This window comes from Tympanuchus pallidicinctus, unplaced genomic scaffold (genome assembly GCF_026119805.1).
Source record: "Tympanuchus pallidicinctus isolate F22 unplaced genomic scaffold, pur_lepc_1.0 scaffold6, whole genome shotgun sequence".
Taxonomy (NCBI): Eukaryota; Metazoa; Chordata; class Aves; order Galliformes; family Phasianidae; genus Tympanuchus; species Tympanuchus pallidicinctus.
In genome coordinates, this window is record NW_026294780.1 from 20,763,592 (window position 1) to 20,786,311 (window position 22,720).

At 39.2% G+C, this 22,720-nt stretch overlaps 1 protein-coding gene across 3 annotated transcripts in view; it reads right to left on the reverse strand.

Moving 5' to 3' along the window:
* Positions 1 to 22,720, reverse strand: part of UBAC2 (UBA domain containing 2) — a 93,247-nt gene that overhangs the window by 7,745 nt on the left and 62,782 nt on the right. For all 3 annotated transcript variants that reach the window (XM_052664428.1, XM_052664430.1, XM_052664429.1), the window contains 3 exons: positions 22,275 to 22,398; positions 20,411 to 20,458; positions 9,931 to 10,176 (listed from right to left, as the gene is read on the reverse strand). In XM_052664428.1, coding sequence (XP_052520388.1) covers positions 9,931 to 10,176; positions 20,411 to 20,458; positions 22,275 to 22,398 — 418 coding nt within the window. The remainder of the gene's footprint in view (positions 1 to 9,930; positions 10,177 to 20,410; positions 20,459 to 22,274; positions 22,399 to 22,720) is intronic.

Sequence of the window (22,720 nt, forward strand, 5' to 3'; positions counted from 1 at the left end):
GGCTGAAGAGCTGTACCGTGTCAGAGGAGGCCCTCAGTACAGGCAACACAACCCTCTGGAAAGCAGGTTGGTGTGCTCAGGATTGCAACTGGTAAACCAACTGCTTTCCCCAGTCAGTGCTCTGGGCAGAGAGAAACCACTCATCATGTTATCCACACAAAGGTAAGACTCACTGTTCATGCCTTCTTTCTTAGTCCAAATCTTTCATGACCAACTTGGTGAAGATTTTCTGCTTCTCTGCTAAAGGAAGGCAATCACTGAGAAAATCAGTCTATAAACTACCATTCATACAAATATTTTGTACAATTGGTGACTGGGCCCTGATTTCTGCCTGCAACAGTCTTCCACATGTCATCAGAGAAAACTCATGTCAAAAAGACTGCTTCATTCAGTAGCCAAAGAGCAGGATGGACACATTTAAGGAAAGGTCTATAAGCCTTCCCCATTCTATTCCTCCTACAGTTATGATTTTTTAACTAAAGAAAACAGCAGTTTCCTTTGATGCTAGCAGTGCAAAGACTGGGTAAATTGGTTGATGGCAAGTTCTTTGTTATTATCTGACAGGAGACAAAGAAATCAACGAGACCATCTATAGATCTCTGTTACATCACTAACAAAAGTGGATTAGGAAAACATTGATGATGTTGGAACTCCTGTTACAGGAAAACAACAAATCAGTCACAAGCTTCAGGCGACCAAACAATGAGATGGAGGAATGGGTTAAAGGAATGGGAAAATGGCATCTATCCATGATAGGAAATATTATAAGGAAATACTACATTGTTGAATTATTCTTGGTAACTGTCAGTACTTCAGTTGTTAGGTCACATACTAGATTTTATTTTTTTTCCTAAATGGTGTCTGGGATGATACTGTTTAAAGGAAAAGAGTATCCTCTTTTCCCACAGAACAAGACATTCGTATCAGTCCAGAGCTAGCAAATGTCTGATTGCATAACTTGCTGAAATCCCAACTGCACAACTATTTTTTCACATCATCTCCTTACTCTCTTTCAGAGATGACAGCTCTCCCTGCTTCCCGTTTACATACTTGCCATAGCATATTCTGTAAAACAATTTTCACACAAAGTCTGACAATCAAACATGTATTACACACCACTAATAAATATTCACTGAAGTAGCTACCACATGTGCTGGTATTACAATGAGATTAATTTCACTAGAACTGAAAATGCCTTATAGAAGTCCTCTTGATAATTTTTCATGTGGTTAAGATTTTTTGATAATGTTATCTCATGTATATGGTTAATGCCAACTTGCCATCTGTTTGCACAAACAGGAAACACCTCCTGATATCTGTCCTGTTCACCTTTTCTCAACACAACAACCACAGTCAAAAAAAAAAAAAAAAAAAAAAGGAAATTGCTTTGCATTTCATCTTTTAAAGTAACAACTTTAGAGCTTGCTTCCCTGCATAGTAGTCATTACTTGGTGCAGGTATAGATGCTGTCTTACTTCACTGATATAAAGACTTATTCTAAGAAACAAAAAACACTTGCCTTTCAGACACAATCTTTTTGTTAAAAATATTGACCCCAAGTGTATGTACTGATAATATAAAAAAACAACGTAGCCATGAATGGTACACTGATACCAGCTGCCTCAGTCTCTGAACACTGTAAAAAAGATCAATGGCAATGGTAAAATTTCCAGTGGACTTATTAAAATGTCTGGCCTGTCTCTTTTTGTGAGGTAAAAACTGTTCTGGGAGTTTATTTCATCTTAAACTTTTTTCTTTTTTAACCTTAATACCGTTCTTTTTTGAAAGGAGGCAGAAAAGTAATCATACTGGTGCTGTGAGCATCACTTCTAACGATGGAAAGAATTTTTCACCATGGAAAGTAGTGCAGCAATTTCTAAACATATTCCAATTTCCTCTGGAAATTTATGCTACAGACAAGTCTCCTTAGCCCAGAGGCTTTGTCTCCAACTCTTATTTGCTGTATCCTGAGCTTTGATGTCTGCATTCTCCCAGAGGAGCTCGTGTGTCACAAAAATTCACAAATCCACATGTGGTCTTTTCTGAAGCCTGATCAGTTATTTCCTTTGAAATCCAGGAGGAACACCTCAGTCTGGCCTCTGAAGCCACTAGAGAAACAATGGAAGGGACTTCAGCACAGGCTCAAAGCATTCACAGCAGCAGATGCCAAAGATGCCAAGTGGCAGGCCTATCTGTGCCTTGGGAGGCGAGTGGGCACAGCTGCTTCTGCGACTGTGTTCAAGGGAGGTGTAGGGAGTTTTGAATGCTTCTTAGTGTACTCATGCATGCCCAAGCATTTGGCCTTGCAGTCTGCTTGCCACACATTACAGGAAGGGGTGTTGTTATATCACTCAGGCACACAACTAGCTGGTAGTAAAAGTGAAAAGCTATGAAGGTGCCTCCCAAAACTGTAAGTTAGCTCAGGACAGTGGGAGAGTCAGATGGCTCTGCATTCAACTCATCACAGTACAGTTAAAAACCTATTCTGTACCAAACTGCACATTATTGTAACACTCACATTTCAGTACCGCTGTGATGCAATAGTTCAGCTGGAAAGTGATGGATTGCTACACCAACAAGAAAGAAAGACATTTGATATCAGTCAGATGCTAAAAGATGGCATTTCTGAGAACAGATGTTAACTCGTTCACCCAGCATTAGGAAAGTGTTGAGCAGGGCTCTCATACTTTGTCTGCACTAATAAATGGGGATTTTGATCTTGTCTAGTCAGCAGAGGCAAGGCTTCAAACACCTTTTCAAAGCACCTCCATTTGTGGACTTTCCACTTCACTTTCGCATGCTTGCATCAGTTGCTCTTCACCCAGACTGGGCTTTTCAACATCACAGACGTGGTCACAGCTACATCAGCTATCAGTCATAATCACAACCTGAATTTTAAGTAATTGAATGATTTGGAGCTGTTCTTATGTTGGTCCTTTAATATTTGCTAAGTGAGATAACCAGAGTGTGGCAGTCTGCTGTGCCAAATGCTGAAGGCAGATCCAGCAGCATGAACATCCTCTCTGGATTTAAGGAAACCATCTGTTACTCCATTTTTGACATTTTAGACAAAACAAAGGCAGTTCTGACCCTTCTTATTTGGCTCTTTGGATGCAAACTGGTGACAAGTGACTTATTAAAGCTTGATGGATGATTAGACAGATAATACCTCACTCACTTCCTGTGCACAAACATTTTCAAACATAAGTGAGAAATTAGAGTTTCAAAACTGTTTTGATTTGAGAAGCTTAGCTAGCAAACATTGGGTACAAAGAAACCTCAAAACCAGATTCTCCAATACACTAGCATAAACACACACTTGGGTACATAAAGGGCCAGTCTACCAACACATAGGAGGAAAAAAAAAGAGGTTAGTATCCCATTCAAGGGAGCAAAGATTCAGTTGCCAATGGGAAGAGCTTCCATCTGTTGACATCCTAAAGTTAACATTCAAGGTGACATACTGGCAATACTGCTTAGCAAAACCTTCCCATCTATTGTGCTTCAACAGGCTTTAGAAACAACCAGTGACACAGATCTGTAGTTGTTATGTGCTATTATCAACGTTCCAATCAGAAAAACTGAATACCAAGATGGACCACACACTATCTGAATTACATGTTTCTGGTCTCTATGAGCTACAAAAGAAGAGACTTAGAGGAAGAAATGACTTCCAAACAAGACTTCTGAGTGCAGATGAAGGGTAATAGAAAAAACTACTGACTTCTCAGCCCTGAAACTGGATGTCTAATTTGGTTCATGCTTGAAGCCGCAGATGGAAGAACACAAACAGCTAAAAAGAAACTTGCCTTCTGTGGACAGTGGTGGATCAGACAATAAAGAATTAAATGCTCTCAAAATGCTTGGGGAGATTTTTATGCTGTGAGCTTTTTTAATGGGGATTACCTCAAATTAAATTGTCAGAGTAAGAGAGAATAGAACAGTCACGTAGGAGAACAAACGTAATCTCTATCTCAAAAATTATTTGCTTTGTTTTGCTTTAGGAAGCATTCCACCATTGCTTCTGTAGGGAAATTGATTACCAACACTAACTCAAATTTAATCATTGTCTAAAGGCTACAGCTCAGAAGCCCAGTCAAACAGAAAGAGAACTGAATAATGGAGTCCAAGAAAAAAATGATAGTTCAGTGTGAGGGCAGGAGTGCTGCTGAGGAGTAGGAGCCTTGTGACTCTGACCACTGGCTGTTAAGGAGGTACATTAAGCTTACTCTAGTAGTACTACTCGTGTCTGTCAACTCCTGGAACTGCTGATTTCCATGAAAAAGACAGAAAATATAAAGTAGATACATAGAGGAAATAGTCATAAACTCATTACCTGGATCAGCACCCTGGAAATTCAACATTTTTCATGACGTCAAATCCATGAAAAAGTTATTTGAAAAAAAAAAAAAGAACAAAACAACATTGAAATATCTGAATAGTAGGGTTTAGCTCAAAATGGAGCAGTCAAAAAGATTTAATGTATACCAACATCAGCAGAATACACAGCTCTACAGCTGACTAAGCATAAAGCTCACCTTTTGGAATACAAACAAGCATTATTCTCAACACAGAGAAAACATTAAAAAATTACAGAGGAAAAAAAAAAAAGAGGTTTGAAAACACCAGAAGAATGTCAAAAAGCAAAGGATGAGTTAACAGGTCACCGAGGTCTGAAAAAATATTGTTTTCTTTGCAAAAATGGGAAAAAAAAAAAAAGGCTGATGGTATGTCCCCAATGCATAAGGGAAGATGGATTCTCAATTTAGGCAGTGATTATTGCTGCAGCATAAATAAACCCCTAGATCACTTATTAGCAGAATTTGTAAAAATATGACGACAGTGCTGTAGAAACATGCCTCAGAGATCAGAGCTCAAGTAACTCTTTTATTCTGTGAGTATCCCACCTACAGTTGTGTTTAAAATTTATGGTAACGTTGTAAATAGCACTTTCTATTCAATTATGCCACAAAATCCCAGAGTTCCTATAGGTAACACACATTGGAGTGAAAAGCCTAATTAGAGAAAAGGATTTTGCATCGCACTGGGTGAAAACCTCCCTCATTTATTCAGGTAAAGTTGTCTGGTACATTCTTCTCTGACAATGATAGATATATCCATGGGTCAGTATGAACAAACTCCTTCCATCTAACTTTCTGTGAGAATTTCCAGGGAGCTGGCAATGTGTAAAGGTTGCAAGACATCTCAGGCCCAAGAGGCCTCTGGAAGCATTTGTAGTTGGTACTCAAGCTTCTCAAGCTATTTCAGAAGACTTTGCTAAAGTAGCACCTCTCTGCACCAGTGGGAAAATGAAGTATGTTCAGATGTGGTTCTTCCTCGGGAAGGCAGAAATAGACTGTCGGTATTCACTGAGGGATTTGTTTCTAGCATCATGAGCAAGGACAACATTCCTAAAGAGGAATTCTTGTCTTAGGAAAGTCACTGCTCCATTAAATTCTGCTTTCCAAGGTCAGAAGTTTGCTACTTAAATAAAACTGAAAGGTAAATTGGTAATCTAGCCTCAGTCCTTAGCTCACAAAATAAGTAAGTTGCAAATTTCTCAGGATATGAGACGCCCAGTAACAATAAAGACACTCAATGCATCTCCCCACAGAGCATCTCTCCAGTGTCCCAGGAGGAAGACATCCAGTGAATGAACAATTAGGGGAAGCAGCATTGTTACAGAAGTCTGGTCTCTGCAAGCAGGGGAATCAGAGATATGAATCAAAGGGGGTCCGGCCTCACTAAAAAGTACCAGGAGCTGGAACAGAAAAACAAAGACAGGAGGGAGAACAACACCCACCCCACAAAAAAAGCTTAAAAGTAGAGGAAATAGTAGAAAAGATTTTCATATATTGCTGTAGGCTTATCACAGACCCTTGAGCACCTCCGTGATACTCTTTTTTGAACCAAAAAGTTAAGAGAAACCAGGAGGCAGGCAACAGTGTCTTCAACATGCTCAATGTGAATGAAGGCTACTGAGAGCATTTTTTTAAGATGAATGGACCAGGATTCATTCTCCAATCTCATAGACAGAATGGGCACAGGAATGAGCACTAAAAGGAGAACTGGTATCTAACAGCCAACAGAAGATGCTGACCACCTTTTCTGCAGTCTTCCACAACCTTCCTACAACCCAGTGACATCAGTGCTGCCAGCAACACCTCGCACGCACTCCTCCCTCATCTATTTACAGTTTGGTTATCTGCAGCCTCCCTCTAAGCTTGACAATGGGAAGTGAAAGTCAGGCTGGCTCCCTGCTAGCACCCCAGTGCACACATGCAGCAATTTCTTCCCCTTTCTCACCAGGGCTTTCATTTGGGTTACAGAAAGACAAACTTCAGAAAAGAGTTGGGAAATGAAACAGATCCAGAAATGCAAAAGTCAGGAGAGAAAGACCAAAAAGATCCATTGATATTACATAATAAAAAGGATAAAATAGTGCCTGAAGATATAAACTATCTCCTGTTTGGAGCGAGAGAAAGGGAAGTTGCATCGACGCCTTCAGGATGCATTGCAAATGCCGACTGATGGGTAAGATGTGATGGGAAAGAATTTTCTCCAGAGCAAAGAAGAACGTAGAGGAGGAAACACAAAGTATGGGAAATAATAGAAATGAAGGGGAAGAGATGAAAATCTGGGAGGAAAATGACATAGTGGGGAATGAAAACGTGAAAATGATACAAAGGAAAAAAAGAGATCAGATTTATGGGAAAAAAGGGAAAAGAAGAGGATACATTACTAAAATGAGAAAAGAGGACTGACAAAAGAAAGAAACGAATTAAGAAACTGGAGTTTAAAAAGGAAAAATTAGCAAGCTGATATTTTTTGAGGGCATGAATACATGTGGCACACGTTATTTCACTGCCTCAAAAGGTGATGGAGGTGATGTTCAGTAATTCTGAACTGACAGGTTCAGAATTTGTCAGGATTATCAGTGGAAGGGAAAAAAAGGACAAAATTTTTTCAACATGCACACCACCATCTGGTTAAGGATTGTATCCATAGCAACTAGAAAGCAAGACAAAAATCAGACACCGTGTAACCACACTCCCCTGTGAAACTAGCAACGTAAGGTGATTTTTCAGTTTCTAACAACACGTTCAGACACAGCAGCACTGCACAACTCAGGGCTAAATCAAAACCACGTACATCAAGTAATGAAGCTGGTGGCTTATGCTCAGGCTGTGTCCCTCACTCAACCTGCTCCTGGGAGCTGTGAGTGGCTGGCAGCCCAGCAGCCACAAGCACACCTCTCTGCTTCAGCATCCTGCAGGCAACATTTCTGGGAGAAAAAGACTGGGCAAGGCAAAGCTCTAAGAACTGCCAGCAAGGAAATTCTGTGTTCTTTTTGGTTTTTGTTTTTTTTTTTTTCTTCCCATAGAAAACACCCAAAATTAATTCTGTTTCAAATAAAAGAACTCTGTAAATGTGAACAGAAAAAAAAAAACAACAACAAACCCTCTATATTTTAGTATCTTAGACATATAGTTTAAACAACTTAAGAAAGTTTTTTTCCCCTATTTTTTCCCTGTTGTTTTTAAGCTTTCTTTTTTTTTTTTTGTACATCAGGCTCACATTCTTCAGAATTTCTTGTAAAACCTGAAGAATGAGCTTAGTACAAAAAGGGCCCATTTAAGAAAGGGGCTTCTTTACAGCCAGAGGACAGTTTGCCACATTCTGCAAGACAATGCAGCACTGTTAAAACCACACATTGCATTCCTGTGTTTTCCATATGCTAACAGTACACAGGGAAAGTGCACTGCCTCTTCCCAAACAGAAGAATTGTAGAGTAAAGGAAAAGGAAGAACAAACAGAATGCCTCCCCAAGGGATAACAAGAAAATAGTTGCACAATGATGTGCAGAGGAAAGTTAAAGTTTCCTTTCCTTGGCAAACAACATGGAAAGCAGGAGAGAAAACATTCATTTATCTCATCTATGGACAGCATATTGGGATGCCAAAAATCTGCACAATATTCCCTTGCAATGTAACTCTAACTTGTATTTGACAACTTGATTGATACACTTCACAGCTTTTATTACTGTTAGTTTCACAAAAAACCTCCCAGTGGCACTGACTGGTGTCCTTTACCAGCTTCAGCCCCAGCGGTAGCATTTACCATCTAAATTCCATCTGCAGTGCGATGCGTTCAACTCCACTGTCTTCAAATTATACCTTTGTAAGCTTCTAAAAGCAAAAGAATTGCACAGTTACAACAATCTGGAAAACTGTTTTCGAGTTTTGAACACTGAGACTGAAATTATCCTGTTTGTCTTTTTGTACCATTGCATCTCAGCTTTTGTGAAGGGCACTATTCATGGTTTTGCTGACATCCAGTAAATTTTGTGAGCCATAAGCAAAGCCCAGCAAATGCTTTCCTAACACACCTTTTCTGAAGAACTTTTCTGAAACGTTCACACATGGAATCCTTTGCCTTCTGCTCACCGGTTTCACAATTGAGCACTATCAGATCACAAAATGCCGCTCTGAAGTTCAAGACCAGTCAATGTAGGCGATTTGAAAGAGTTTCAGCAACTTTTAAGGTAAACCATGTCACCGCTGCTCAAACAACACTCATTTATTTTACTTAAACTCCCCCATATTTTATAAAAAACCTCTATTTGAAGTCAATAGTGAAAAGACATTTTGCCAATTTCATTGTTTGTAATCCCAGGAAAAGGAGAAGGATAGGAAGAAAACATTATCAACTCTTAACATTTATAATTCTGAACTTATTTAATGCTTGTTGCAGTTCAAAATATATTATAAAGATTGTCTTTCATAATTGGCAATTTCTTTCTCTTCTCATTTGAAGAAACTTAGCTGAATCTTCACAACAGCTTGTGGCCCGAAAGACGCCTTCAAAGAGCCTTCTATCAGAACACTGTTGTTGAATTATTTCTAGTTCATTTCTTACATTAAAACTGGTAAATGTTGTGATGGGGATAGAGATTAGAATCTTTCCACCTGAGGAACAATTTATTCAGATCAAAATGTTAAGAAATGGAAGAAAACCAAATTCCAGGGAAACAAAGATATATACTCTAGTTGTTGGCCAAAGCCTAAGCTTTATGCTATCCTACATCTGATTCTGCCAACATATTAATGGTAACATAGGTGTACCTACAAGCTACCATAAACATACTAAGAATTCATATATCAGCACAGAGCTGCATTTCAGTCGGAGAAAACTCAATAAAGATCACAAATTGTCAGACTGTAACAAAATAATGAACAAGGTATGCTCACATAGAGAAATCTAAGGCACATATCTGCTAAGTTTGATAGAGCAGCAACATATATTTTTAAGGCATAGGAAGAAGTTAATTGAGACACTGTCTGCCTTGTTCTGCAGTACAACAGAAAACATGTGAACGTCTTTCACTGCCTTGACTAAAACAGAGAAAACAAAGGGCTCTGCTATTCCATTCAGTAAGGAAATAAAATGAACACTAAATGCAGCAAAGAGAAAGTTCCTGTGGTTGACCTCTGTAAGGGAGTTAGATGATTGAATTTCAGAACTTTCTCAAAGATGCAAGCCTTATTCAAAGTACATTTGCAAATAAAGTTATTGTGTAGATAATTTTCTCCGAAAAGGATGCGAACAATACTCAGAACAGACAGAACTTGCTAATTTTCACCAGCAGCTTACTGTCTTTAGTAAAAGGAGAGGCAGGCACTTTACTTTCCGGCTGACTTTTGGAGAAAGAAATGCCAGATGTATCGATATCCTTACAGGACTGTCTGATGCTCTGCTTCTATCTTGCAAAACGATTTTAACATTAAAGTTACAGAAACACCTGAATGGCCAATAGCCAGTGTATGAAAAACCAATTGAGAAGAATATATCAAGCAGGAAACATAAAATATACAAACTGAAAACATATGTTTCCCATAAACATAATCTTTATGGAGCATGCATCAGTACCTGCTGCTGCCTTTGTCTCCTCATTTGGGCAACCTGAGACATCATGATTTGTCGATCCAGGAGCTCCATTCTCTGCTGCCTCTGGATGTCGACTGTTGCTCCCATTCCCACTCGGATTTCATTCGTTGGTTCCGCAGACGAGAAGATTGGTTCAAGAGTCCAGGAAAATATCTTTGCTACCCAGCTGGGTACACAAAGAATTCGATGAACTTTTAATATACTGCTATTGTAGCAAATCCCAGAAATCTAAAAGTCAAAATGAAATGTTAAAAAAATAAAGACTTTAAATACAGCAAATGTACTTTGTACTTAGCTGCAGATGGCCTTTCTATTTTAAAAGTACATTTTAATGTTTTCACCCAGAGTCTTAGGTCAAGAACCAAGAATAGGGGATTTCTTTACCTTCAACTTCCTCACAACTACAGCCTGTTACATTTCAAAATCTGTGTACTGCACTGCCTATGACTCAGAAAGTTGCTCTTTTTTTTTTTCAGAACTTCAATCCAAACCAAGTGACTGTTTCTCAATCTGGTTGAGAAAGATTTATTCTACCTGAAACCAGCTTTATTTTATTCAAATAAAACTTTGATTTCTAGTAAAGGAACTGGTCAGAATATGCTGCATGCTGACCTGAGAAGACAAAGGCTGCCCTTGAGAATGCTGAAGCACTGTAAACATTCCTTAACAAAAAACAAGTCCCTCATAGTTTCTGTCAGCATTTCCAAGTCTGCCTTTCAGAGAATCACAGAATGGCCAGGGTCGGAAGGGACCTCAAGGACCATGAATCTCCAATCCCTTGCCACATGCAGGGCCAAAAACCTCCACATTTAATGCTAGACCAGGCTGCCCAGGGCCCCATCCAACCTGGCCTTGAACACCTCCAGGGATGTTGCACCTCACCACTCTCATAGTAACGAACCTCCCCCCGACATCCAACCTAAATCTCCCCTCTCTCAACTTAAAACCATTTCCCCTTGTCCTGCTGTTATCAACCCTTTCAAAGAGTTGATTCCCCTCCTGTTTGTAGGTTCCCTTTAGGTACTGAAAGGCTACAATGAGGTCACCCTGCAGCCTTCTTTTCTCCAGGCTGAACAAGCCCAGTTCCCTCAGCCTGTCCTCATAGAGGAGATGCTCCAGCCCCCTGATCATATTTGTGGCCCTCCTCTGGACCCTCTCCAACAGCTCCCTGTCTTTCTTGTATTGGAGGCTTCAGACCTGGACACAGTACTCCAGATGGGGCCTCACGAGGGCAGAGTAAAGAGGAACAATCACCTCCCTGTCCCTGCTGGGCACCCCTCTTCTGATGAAGCCCAGAATACCGTTTGAGTAAAGACAAAAGTAAAATAGCTGATTTAAAGTTTAACCAAAAAGTATGCACAGACTTTTTCCAGTCTACCTTCTAGGGAAAAAATAAAATAAAAAGAACAGTTCATTAAAAACTGACATTGAAGAAAATCAGCCTTTGTGGTGCCCTTATTAAAAAAAATTAAACAACATTCCTGTGCTCGTGCTCATGCTTGCCTTAGGACTTGATTTCATTGCAGATGATCTACTGTCATCACTCAGGCATCACTTTTAATCCCACTGCAAAACTCTGAAGGCCAAAGTGGTACTCAGAAAGGTGAAGTTCTTCCTCAAGTTCTGCCATTCTGCTTTATGCTACTTTTCTGTAGTTATGACTATTTAACATCTGCTGTTCCTCAAGAATTATGGTAGACAGCAGAGTGAAATGAACAGAAAGAGATAAGGACCATCCAAAATACATAAACGGTATATATCAAATTAGTGCATTAAATTACATTACATTAAAAACAATGTAGAAACTTCATGTCTGGGCAATTTATCTATCTAAGGATTCTTATCTTATCCTCTGACATTTGTATAAACATACAGAAAGCATTTCATTGCTGCAAGTAGAAAGGGAGACAGTTTAGAAAAAAATAATATTTCTTGGAAGAGAAAACTTTTTCAGATTATTTACAAGGTTGTTATTAATAATCTAGTGAGAAAATGAAACTTTCAGAATAATAATTTCAGTTCTGCTGTGGGAAATACTGATTTTCTTTTTATTCTATCATATTTTATGACTTCTCATGGGGTTGGATGTAACACCAAACACAGGCCATAGTTCTAAGATGAGAAAGAAAAACTTAGACTGCCTTTAACCCCTTATCTTTTCATGCTATGAAGAAGTTAAATGAGATTTGACAAGAGGAAGGCCATCATCTATGGCATCTTAGTGAAGGCTGCCTTTAACAAAACATGTCTGCATTTAAAGAAAGGTTTTCAAAGGACTCCGGGAATGACAGGGCACTGGAACACAAGCTTCTTCATGACCTCAGTTCTCTCCTCAACTCTAGTGAAACAGTTCCAGAAGACCGTAAATCCATGACGAAAACTTGGGCACATCAACTGGAAACTAAGATAAAACTCCAGTGAATACATAAGAAGAGTAGTATTCATATCATTTCTGTGATCATCTACTTTTGGCATGTAGTACTTTAGATACCTACCCAGCAAAGAAGGTACCTCAGAAGTTAGCCATCGGCTACTATGGGTGTCAGGGTATATAGGCTCCTTACTCAGCACTTAGATTGTATGGCTACCAGGAAGGTCACTCTTTTGGGAGCAAGAACGACTGAACTTTGTTGCACATATTACATAAAATTTCATCTGATGATTTCAGAGATCCTTTCTCCCACTCTGTATCATTAGGCTACAGAGCCAGGCTCCACCTTTGGTCCCAGTAATTTTGCAAGGAAAGGCAGAAGAGAAGAAAAGGACTCAGAATACTTGGTCAGAAACCACACCAGTATTCCTTCAACTCTTTCACATGTCCTTTCCAACTATCAATCTCTGCCCACCAATCACCTGCAGTCTTTTGTGAAGGCTTAAAATTTTCACCATAATCTATAAAGAGTTCAGAAAGTCACAAGAACAAAACAATGCAAGCAGTGATAGGAAAATCTATATCTTCCTGAATGTATGACAAATCTTGACACGTGTTTGAACATGTTAACCACAAACAGTTCTCATATCAACTCAACACAGAAAGTGCAGCAAATAGGACAGCACCGGCATGAATTTGTGCCAGCACTTTGGGATTTGTTTGTCTCAGAAGAGGAAATGTACATTCTCACATTTTTCTAAGTAGAGATTGCTAGTCAATCAAGAGAATTTAATCAGAAGAGAAGGCTTTAGGAGCCTAAATTTTATGGACAACACTAAGATGGAGCATGCTAAGTGTGAGACTTACACACGTCTCCTATCTCCCTTCCCAGATTTAACGAGCTCACTGGAGTAGCACGGCTGGTTTATGGCCAGTGCAGCACCAGGTGCAGAGGGCTGTCTTCTTTCTCTCTCCTCTCTTTCCCCAACAGCAGACTAATGTCTTGGCCCCTCCTTGTCCTGCCTTAGTTAGAAAAACTCATTGCATACCCCAAACGGGATCTTCCATGCTCACAGAGTAGAAGATCAAGAAATCTGACAATATGAAGCTCAGAGGAAAATCTGAAATAAAATGAATCTCGTGAAGGAAGAAGATAAATCTATTTATCTGTATATCTTCTACATGTAGTTGCCAAGAAACATACTGTAGGCTAATAACTGTGCAGAGCAATGACAAGACTGCAATTCTTGGTAAATAAAAACAGATTGAAGGACAGATTCAGCTGTGATAGGTACTATGTGTACATGGCCTACATCCATCTCGTTACCTTTATACTTGCTAGGACTTCAGCATCACTCCCACTCCTCTTTCCCTTGATTTACTACCCCAATTGTAAAGCTATTAGATGTAAAAGCTTCAAATACTGTGCTTAGCTTCAAGAAGTTTCACGTGGTGACAAAGAGACACCTATTTGCATACTTCCAATAAACCCTAGATGGAGGCTTGTGTAGTTAAAATACGTCTTGTGATTCAGTCTGGTTTAGTGTCATATATTCATCTTAACGTCAAGTATTTCCAAGGAACTTCTTTTTTAGCTGGTTCGTATGCAGAACTTTCTAAGTGTCATTAAAAAAAAGAAAAAAAAGCTTTAATGAAGTGTAAAGTTCTTTCTTACACCAGTTTTTCTCATGGTTGTAGTGTATTTCTAGTATTTAAGTGAACAACTTAGCATTTAAATAAACAACTTAGTTTATTCAGTGAATATAAGATTATATCGTTATATCTTGATTTGAACACTGTGCATCAGGTTAAAGGGCTACTTTCCCCAAACAGATGATCATCCAGAGTATTCTAGGTTCTAGAAAGTTATCAAGGGAAGACGTGGCAGTCAAGTTCACACTGATAAAATGGAGAATTTTTGGCTAGCAATATCATTTTCTTTCCATCCCTATAAGAAAGGTCAACTTCCTCTCCCCTTCCCTCATGTCTCTCTAAAGAGACATTTTTAAGAAAAAGGAAGTAGCTGTAGTTTCTCTTTTTCATTAGGTAGACCAAACACGGAAGTTCTCCAAGACTTTACAAGACAAGGACACACATGCATCATTACTAAATAAGACATTTTAAATTCTTTACTTGATTGACATTAAGAAGAAAATCGAACAAAGATAAGGAAGGCAGATTAGTATCAAAATTATGTGAAAAATTATTTTGCATAGTGGTTAGAGCTTGACAGAATTGTTTACCTTCATGACCAAGCACAATCACTGCAAGATCTCAAAACATTTTTTCTGTATGTGCAGGCATGGATGTACTGCCATTTCAGCACAATATATCTACCTTAACTTGTACTTTTCTCCTTGTGTCACTGCTACAGTTCTACAGGCAACAGAAATCATATTGTTAAAAACATTTAATTTTTTAAAATATTACTGTTAAAAAATTGTCAATGCCTTAATGCAGACATCTCCAATTTAAAAGTCTACATATGAGTTAGTAATTTAAAGCTGGCTTTACAAGTCGACAAAGAGAAGTAGAAGTTGTTGAGATGTGACTCATTCTACAGCAGAAGCTTCAAAATACTCAGCTGAATAACTCTCACGGATTCCCTGTCAAATCAGTGAAGAAGTAGGTGCTTCTAGGACACAACTCACCTCATCCTAAGCTAGCTGTAGCACTGTAGTCACAGTGAATCATAGAATCATAGAATCATAGAATCACAAGGTTGGAAACGACCTATAAGATCATCCAGTCCAACCGTCTCCCCATCACCATTGCCACCACAAGCACTAAACCACATCTCGCAGCTCCTCATCCAGGCACCTCTTGAACACTGCCAGGGACGGCGACTCCACCACCTCCCTGGGCAGCCATTGCAGTGCCTGACCACTCTCTGAGAGAAAAAGTTCTTCCTTATGTCCAACCTAAACCTCCTCTGGTACAACTTGCGGCCATTACCCTGTGTCCTGCTCGTTGCCTGGGAGAAGAGGCCAAATCCTCCTCCACCACAGCCTCCCTTCAGGAAATTGTACAGTGCAATGCGGTCTCCCCTGAGCCTCCTCTTCTCCACACTGAACAATCCCAGCTCCGTCAGCCGCTCCTCATCAGACTTGTGCTCCAGACCCCTCACCAGTTTCGTTGCCCTTCTCTGGACACGTTCCAGGGCCTCAATGTCTTTCTTATAGTGAGGGGCCCAAAACTGAACACAGTACTCGAGGTGCGGCCTCACCAGTGCTGAGTACAGGGGGATGATCACCTCCCTGCTCCTGCTGGCCACACTATTTCTAATGCAGGCCAGGATGCCTTTGGCCCTCTTGGCCACCTGGGCACACTGTCAGCTCGTGTTCAGCCAAGCATCAACCAACACCCCCAGGTCTTTCTCTTCTTCACACTCATCCAGCCACTCATCCCCAAGCCTGTAGCGCTGCATGGGGTTGTTGTGCCCAAAGTGCAGGACCTGGCACTTGGCCTTGTTGAACCTCATCCCATTCACCTCAGGCCAGCGATCCAGCCTGTCTAAACCCTTCTGAAGGGCCTCCCTGCCCTCAGGCAGATCAACACCATCTCCCAGCTTGGTGTCATCTGCAAACTTACTGAGGGTAACAGGGTGTAAGTGCATAGCTAAGAAAGGTTCATAAGCAGTATGCCACTTCCTGAACCAACTGGCACAACTGGCAATGTGGAGCAGACATCGTGCACACAAATTCTTCCTCTGATCTTAGAGAAAAATTGAAAGCTTCACACTAAAAGCTAAAATCCATTCTGCAGGATCTCAGAAGTCATGGATAAAACAGTATCTTAAGATATACACATAATTACCTTCTCCTTTCCTTTCCCAATTCTTTCTTCTTCTTCCAGAGCTGGAAGAAACTGTATACCCTCCTGCACAAACAGATATGACCTCTCATTCACACTAAGATCCCTTGTATGACAGGGATCATATTTCTCTTTTCAGATGCTTCACCTGATGTAGGAGTATATGTGTCAGCTACCTGTGCAGACATGAGCGTCTAAGCTCACACCACAAAGGAGATCAAGTCAGAAAAGTGAGCATTTCACATGTCAAAGTTAGTCACCTATGCTCATTCAACTGAATATCAACCATTGCCTAAATGCAAGCCACTTTATGTTAGTTTTGGGTGGGATTCAGCAAATTTAGGTGGATATTTGGACATTTGTACCTGCCCAGAATTTAGCACAAACAAACAGACAATGCTTCTTCCTCATTTCCTAATCCCTCTTACTCTAGTGTTGAACATCCTGAACTGTTGCCAGCAGGTCAAGGGAAGTGATCTTTCCTCTCTCGTCTCAGCTCTGATGAGGATGCGTCTGGAATATTGCACCCAGTACTGCACCAAGTACAAGAAAGATACAGACTGGCTGGCTGGAGTAAATCCAGCACAGGTCCAGGATGACGATGAGGAAATTAGAGTGTCTTTCACAGGATGAGAGAGAGGCTGAGAGAGCTGGGAGCCTTGGAGAAGAAAAGACAGTAGATTTTATCAATGCATACAAAAGCCTGAAGGTAGGGAATGAAGACGGAGCCATTTTCTTCTCAGTAGTGCTCAATGGTAGAACAAGAGCCAATGGTTACGAATTAAATTCCTTGAAATTTCATCTGAACATAGGAAAAAAACCCTTTTTTTTTACTGTGAAAATGGTAAAAAACTAGAACAGGTTGCTTGGAAAGATTGTAGAATTTTCCTCCTTGGAAGTACTCAAAATCTAATGAGACATGGTGCTGAACAACCTGTTGTAGCTGACTCTGCCTCATTTGGAGGGTTGGACCAGATGTCAATCTCAGTGCAACTTTTCAAACAATCTGAGAACTAAACCTGACAAAATACAAAGTCATATTTCACTCCTGCAAAATTATTCCAATGACAAATATAAGATATATAAGATGAGAACCTGGGAACTTTTTTTATTTTTTTTTTAAGTGGAAAAGGAGAGAGGATGGGCTGATGTATATGTATGTGTCCAATACAACATTCAAATGGATACTATTTTCTAAGGTGTTTCGACTGATCTAAGGAAAAAATAGGCAATTTTTTTCTAAGCTTCACTAAAATAAACGATATGCACTGCAGGGAAACACTTCTGTATTCAGCTAATCCAGTTTTAAGTGAAATGGAATTAGGCTGCATCCATCTGACTTTCAAGATATACCTGGACCTCTAATCTGAAGCTCCCTAATTTTATGATAATAAAAGAAACTTATTATAAAAAACAAATCTGGACTATATGTGCCAAGTATGGTATATACCTGGCAAAGTAAACTGCAAGAAACTAAGAGTCATAAACAATAAGAAGATTAACAATGCAGATTACTTATAAGATATGTAAATATTCAAGATATGTGAATTTGTTCACAATATACTTTTTTTTTTCTTTTCTTTTTAAATAAACACTATGTATTTATACAGCATGCTTTACACAACATACCAGCAATGGAAACTACTAGGACCACACTGACATACTGAAAAAATGGAAATTAAGTGGTACTACAGCTTCATCTGGAGAGTAAAAAGTTGACTTGAACAGAGTATTCATATGCTGATTTGAAGTTAGTGACCTAGGAAGATATCTTTTACGTCACAGACAGCCACACACAGCTTCTGTATTCTGATAACACAGAATATGTACTCTAAAATTCCCCATCACCAGGCATATTACAGCAACGCCTACCTGTCATATGCCTACAGTCATACACATGTGCAAACACATACAAAAACAAAAACCACAGAAAACATGAACTCATGACGTTCTTTTACATCCTGACATTTATAGAGAAGAGCATTAGCAAGGATGAATGCAGAAACCTGCAGTGCCACGTCTTGTAGCTAAAAAGCCAGGTCTCATTTAAGAGCATTCACTGTGTGTTAAAAATATACAAATTGTGAATTTCAATAAACCTAAAATGGGAACATCCTGAGGAGAAAGTGGGAAGCTGAAAACAATTCAGAAATCATGCAGGCTCAGTTCATTTTAACATTCCAGATAGGCAGAAGTGGAGTCAAAGCTAAATGGCAGCAGCATCACATACATTCAGTCATATGAGTGTGTAAGTGCTAAAAGGTGTTCTTATGGTGATTCACATTCCTCTTCAGATTACTTAATGTACTTGGAAACATCACTTCTTTATCCGCTTTCTCAAGAGAAACCAAATTATCATCACTAACAGATGAGAAAATGAGACCTCCTATTCACAAAAGTATGACAGATATGCTGTGTAAAAATGGCTGAAATTCATAACATGAACTTTTTTGCAAATTGCAGCACTTGTTACTTATCTGCACTTATTATGGCAGAGTGCAGATATCTGCTCGTTGCAGAAAAAAAACTTGAGACCGAAAAGAGCATGATGACTTAATTCATCCTGACTGATCCTGACAGTTTATTCCTGAGGGCTTATACCTATGTAGAACATACTGTCAACCTGCAATTAAAAAATGATCATTCACGAAAAAGAATCCTAAGAAAACTGCATTATAGATCTGAATAAAACTGTAAATTAAAAAGCAATTAAAGTAAGAACTGGAATGAAAAAAATGCTTGATCCATTCTTTCAAAGTCTGTATAACCAAGTATACACACTTCCTACTACCAGGAAAGAGGGGGTTGAAATGCCTTTCCTTTTCTTTTCCTCTCCTTTCCTTTCCTCCATAACGAACACCTGTTCAAAAGGAAGGGCTATTAAAAGAGCTAGAAGAGTAACAGGAAGGGTAGAGTGTTTGGAGGAAGTCACAGATTCTCAATTGGATTCAGAGGAATGTGATGGTCTCCAGGAGAGGAATTCTGGTTTGTTAGTTACGCTGTTGTCATCTATATTTACGGTGAGACCAAACTGCTGACAGACTACACCATATACAGCTCCATCTCTCACATCAGTCATTTGGAGTACACAAAAATGGTAAGAGACCATACCACTGAACTATAGCAGCAATATGTGACACATTCACAGACATTCCACTCTGAGTTTATCTAAATTCTAATCAGTAGGTTCTAAAAACAAGGGTAGAATTTGAGTTATTTGTAAGATTGCATCAACCTAATAATCAGAGAATCATAGAATGGTTTGGGTTGGAAGGGACCTTTAAGATCATGTAGTTCCGACCCCCCTGCTATAGGCAGGAACACCTTCCTCTAGACCAGGTTGCTCACAGCCCCATCCAGCCTGGCCTTGAATGCTTCCAGGGAGGGAGCATCCACAGCCTCTCTGGGCAACCTGTTCCAGTGTTGCATCATTCTCATAATAAAGAATTTCTTTCTAATATCTAGTCTAAATCCACCTTCTTCCAGTTTAAAACCATTTCCCCTTCTCCTGTCACTATATGTTCTTAAAAATCATCTATTTTAGAAGAGGAGGCACTTTCACTGTTTGAAAAGCAAACAATATTTTGAGTCAATGAATCACAGGTAGAGCTCCTAATTTGTAAGTTTGTAATTTTTTTCAAAAAGCTTATCATCATTTAACAATCTCAAGAAGTCAGTACAATGTGTTTTAGCAGTAAGTGCTTTAATACTAAGAACAGAGTCAGAAAGGAAAAAGATAGACCACATCAACTTTATCTGAATGACACAAATAAAGTGATTTCCCACTCCTACTGCCTCCATCACAGTATGAAATGGCTATATGCATGTGTTCTAGGAGGAGAGCAAAACATGAAATCCCACCAGTAAAAAGTTAAAAGTTGCTTTCTGAAATAGATTTGAGGCTTGCTAAAAAAAAGTATAAATACCGGGGTAAATAGAGTATACAAGCAAACAGAAATGTAATGGGTATTTACACCATTTCCACCAAAGCTTCTTTTATAGCTGTGGGTCTATGCCTGAGACAGTGAATTTAATTGCAGGGCTCAGACAACACTGGCAAACTGCAAACACTACCCATTTTGTTGTTTCATATCAGTTGTATGTCAGTTTATCACCAGCCAATCAGTATTTCACACTTTTAAAGACAAACTATTTACTGTTATAATCAAAAACATTCCTTAGTAATTGCAGCTCTTTTTTGAGTCCAAATGTACTGCCCTGATTGTACATATAACACAGTGCTTCAGATCATGCAATTTTTAAAACAGTAAGACTTACCAATCCACTTAAGGCTAAAATCCAGATGTAGGAACCAGAGGTTAAGAGCTAGAAGGTAAGAGTAGCAATTAAAAATTTTCATTTTACATAGCTGATGTTTCCTGAGCTACTACATACAACATTATGTAGGCTAAATACTTATCATGACCATTGGCAAAGTCACACCTTTATTTCTATGAAAATCATGTTTAACATTAACAAGTATACATTCCAAAAGTAGAACTGGAAAAAAAACACAGGGATAACAATTGTTCTTCTTCTACAGAACAATACATTTTATTTTCATACAGTATACTAAGTATAACAGGATGTCAGTTATAGGCTGCACAGAAAAACAAGTCTGAAAGACAGACTGAAGCAAAGGAAATGACTCAGCAGCAGAAGGAGAAGAGTTCCAAGCTGGGCAGTGCAAATGAAGCTCTTAGACATACAGCCACAGAGAGCTGAAGCATGAGTGTCAAAATTAAAGAATTAAAGTGCTCACCCAGTGACATACTTGCAGGCATGAAATCACACAAATTGGTCAAAGTGAATTAAAAAAAATCTAGATATGCCAACAGGGTGGCCCACCCTTTCCAGTAAAGTGTACGTGACTCATCACCTGGAGAAGGTTATTCTTAGCTGGGAAAACAGGGTGAAAATTAGACTGATACTGATTACTAAAAGCTCTGTGAGATGCTGCCTGAATTGTGAGAACACCTCTCTGGGCTCACTATGGAAAGAGTGACTTGAGATAAGGGCAGAGTTTGCAAATGAGGAGAAGGCAAATGAGTTTCCTTTGACCTCTGTGTGACGGCAGTGACAGTTCTGCATGCAGGAGGGAAAGATCCTGTGGAGATGCAGCGATGAGTACCTGGTCTTGTATGTGTGAAAGCAAGAGGCAAGGGGCACAAGGGAAAAGAGCTCAGACAGTATCACCATTTTCACAAGGACTGGAGTTATAGTGATGTTGATGGTTTTGGGAGAGAGGAAACAATATCTCCAATGGATGGGGAAAACAGGGTGCTGGAGCAGAAATCAACAGAATCCAAATGTTGAACAGCAATGCAGGTGAATGAAACGCTCAAGCAGAGTGGGAACCACAGTTCTGAAACTGACCGCTCATTCTAAAATGCTCTGTACCACATTGCATAATTATGGTGCTTTCCACTACTACTTTTAGAACTATGTTTGAGTCCCTGGAATATATAAAAATGAGTACAATTTCTCATCATTTCACACATGCATAATTCAGATTGTGACATTAGAGTCACTTCTAGGCCACTGGGGGCTCACTACCGTATATCTGAACCAGATACCCATATTTTTCCATTCACATTTAACACAACACTACTTGAAAGTACTGTGCAACATGTTACACTAAATTATCTGCTACATGGCAACGCTTGGTATAAAAATAACAAATTTATATGAAAGTGTAATACAACCAAATCCTTGGTTATTTATTAACAGTCTTAACCATAGAAAAATACTGCCTTCTATCTACAGTTTTGCTTGAGCAATATCAAACAAGGCAAAAATAAAAACAAAAATGCTAGCAGATTAGAAAGGTGAAAAATACATGGGTGTTTGAACCAGGTCCTGTTTTCATCTGGCTCATTTCACTGAATCCCTCTCAAATTTACAAAACTTTAATATTATGTTTTCCTATGCGTGACAATCAAGACTGAAAACTGTGGAATAGAAGATAATCTCCCCACCACTTCACCCAAAAATATGTATCAGAATATATTGTTCAATATTGTAGCTCATGGGAAAGCACTAGCTAGACACAATCATGCACTAGAAGCATCAAAATCACACATTCAGAAATACTAACTGCTATTAAGTCACTAAAAGATGAACAAGCAAGTACATACCATACCTGTAAACCCAGTATATAGACCAATGTCTTGTTTGTAATAGAAAAAAAGCCTAGTACTTGTGTCACCTGCACTCTTGGAATGGAGCAATAGAACGGTACAAACAGAGCAAACACGGGACCCAAGCTGCAAATAGAAAGATACAGATGGTTAATAAGAATGATGTTAGTAATAACAGTATGTAATTTGTAATGTAACAAAATGTAATTAACCCCATGTACATGATAAACAAAAACATGATAAACACTGCCTTGCAAAAAAGATTATTCCTTGGGAACTGGTGACTTTGTAATCTGTGGCATTTAGGACAACAGATCCAACTACCAAATCATCTACTATTACTATCTACTAAGTAAGCCTGCCAAGAAGAAACAGGTGATGAAAAGCATATTATTTCCAAGTATTCAGGAGAGGGGACAGCAGAGAAGGCAACATTTTAGCTTTAATA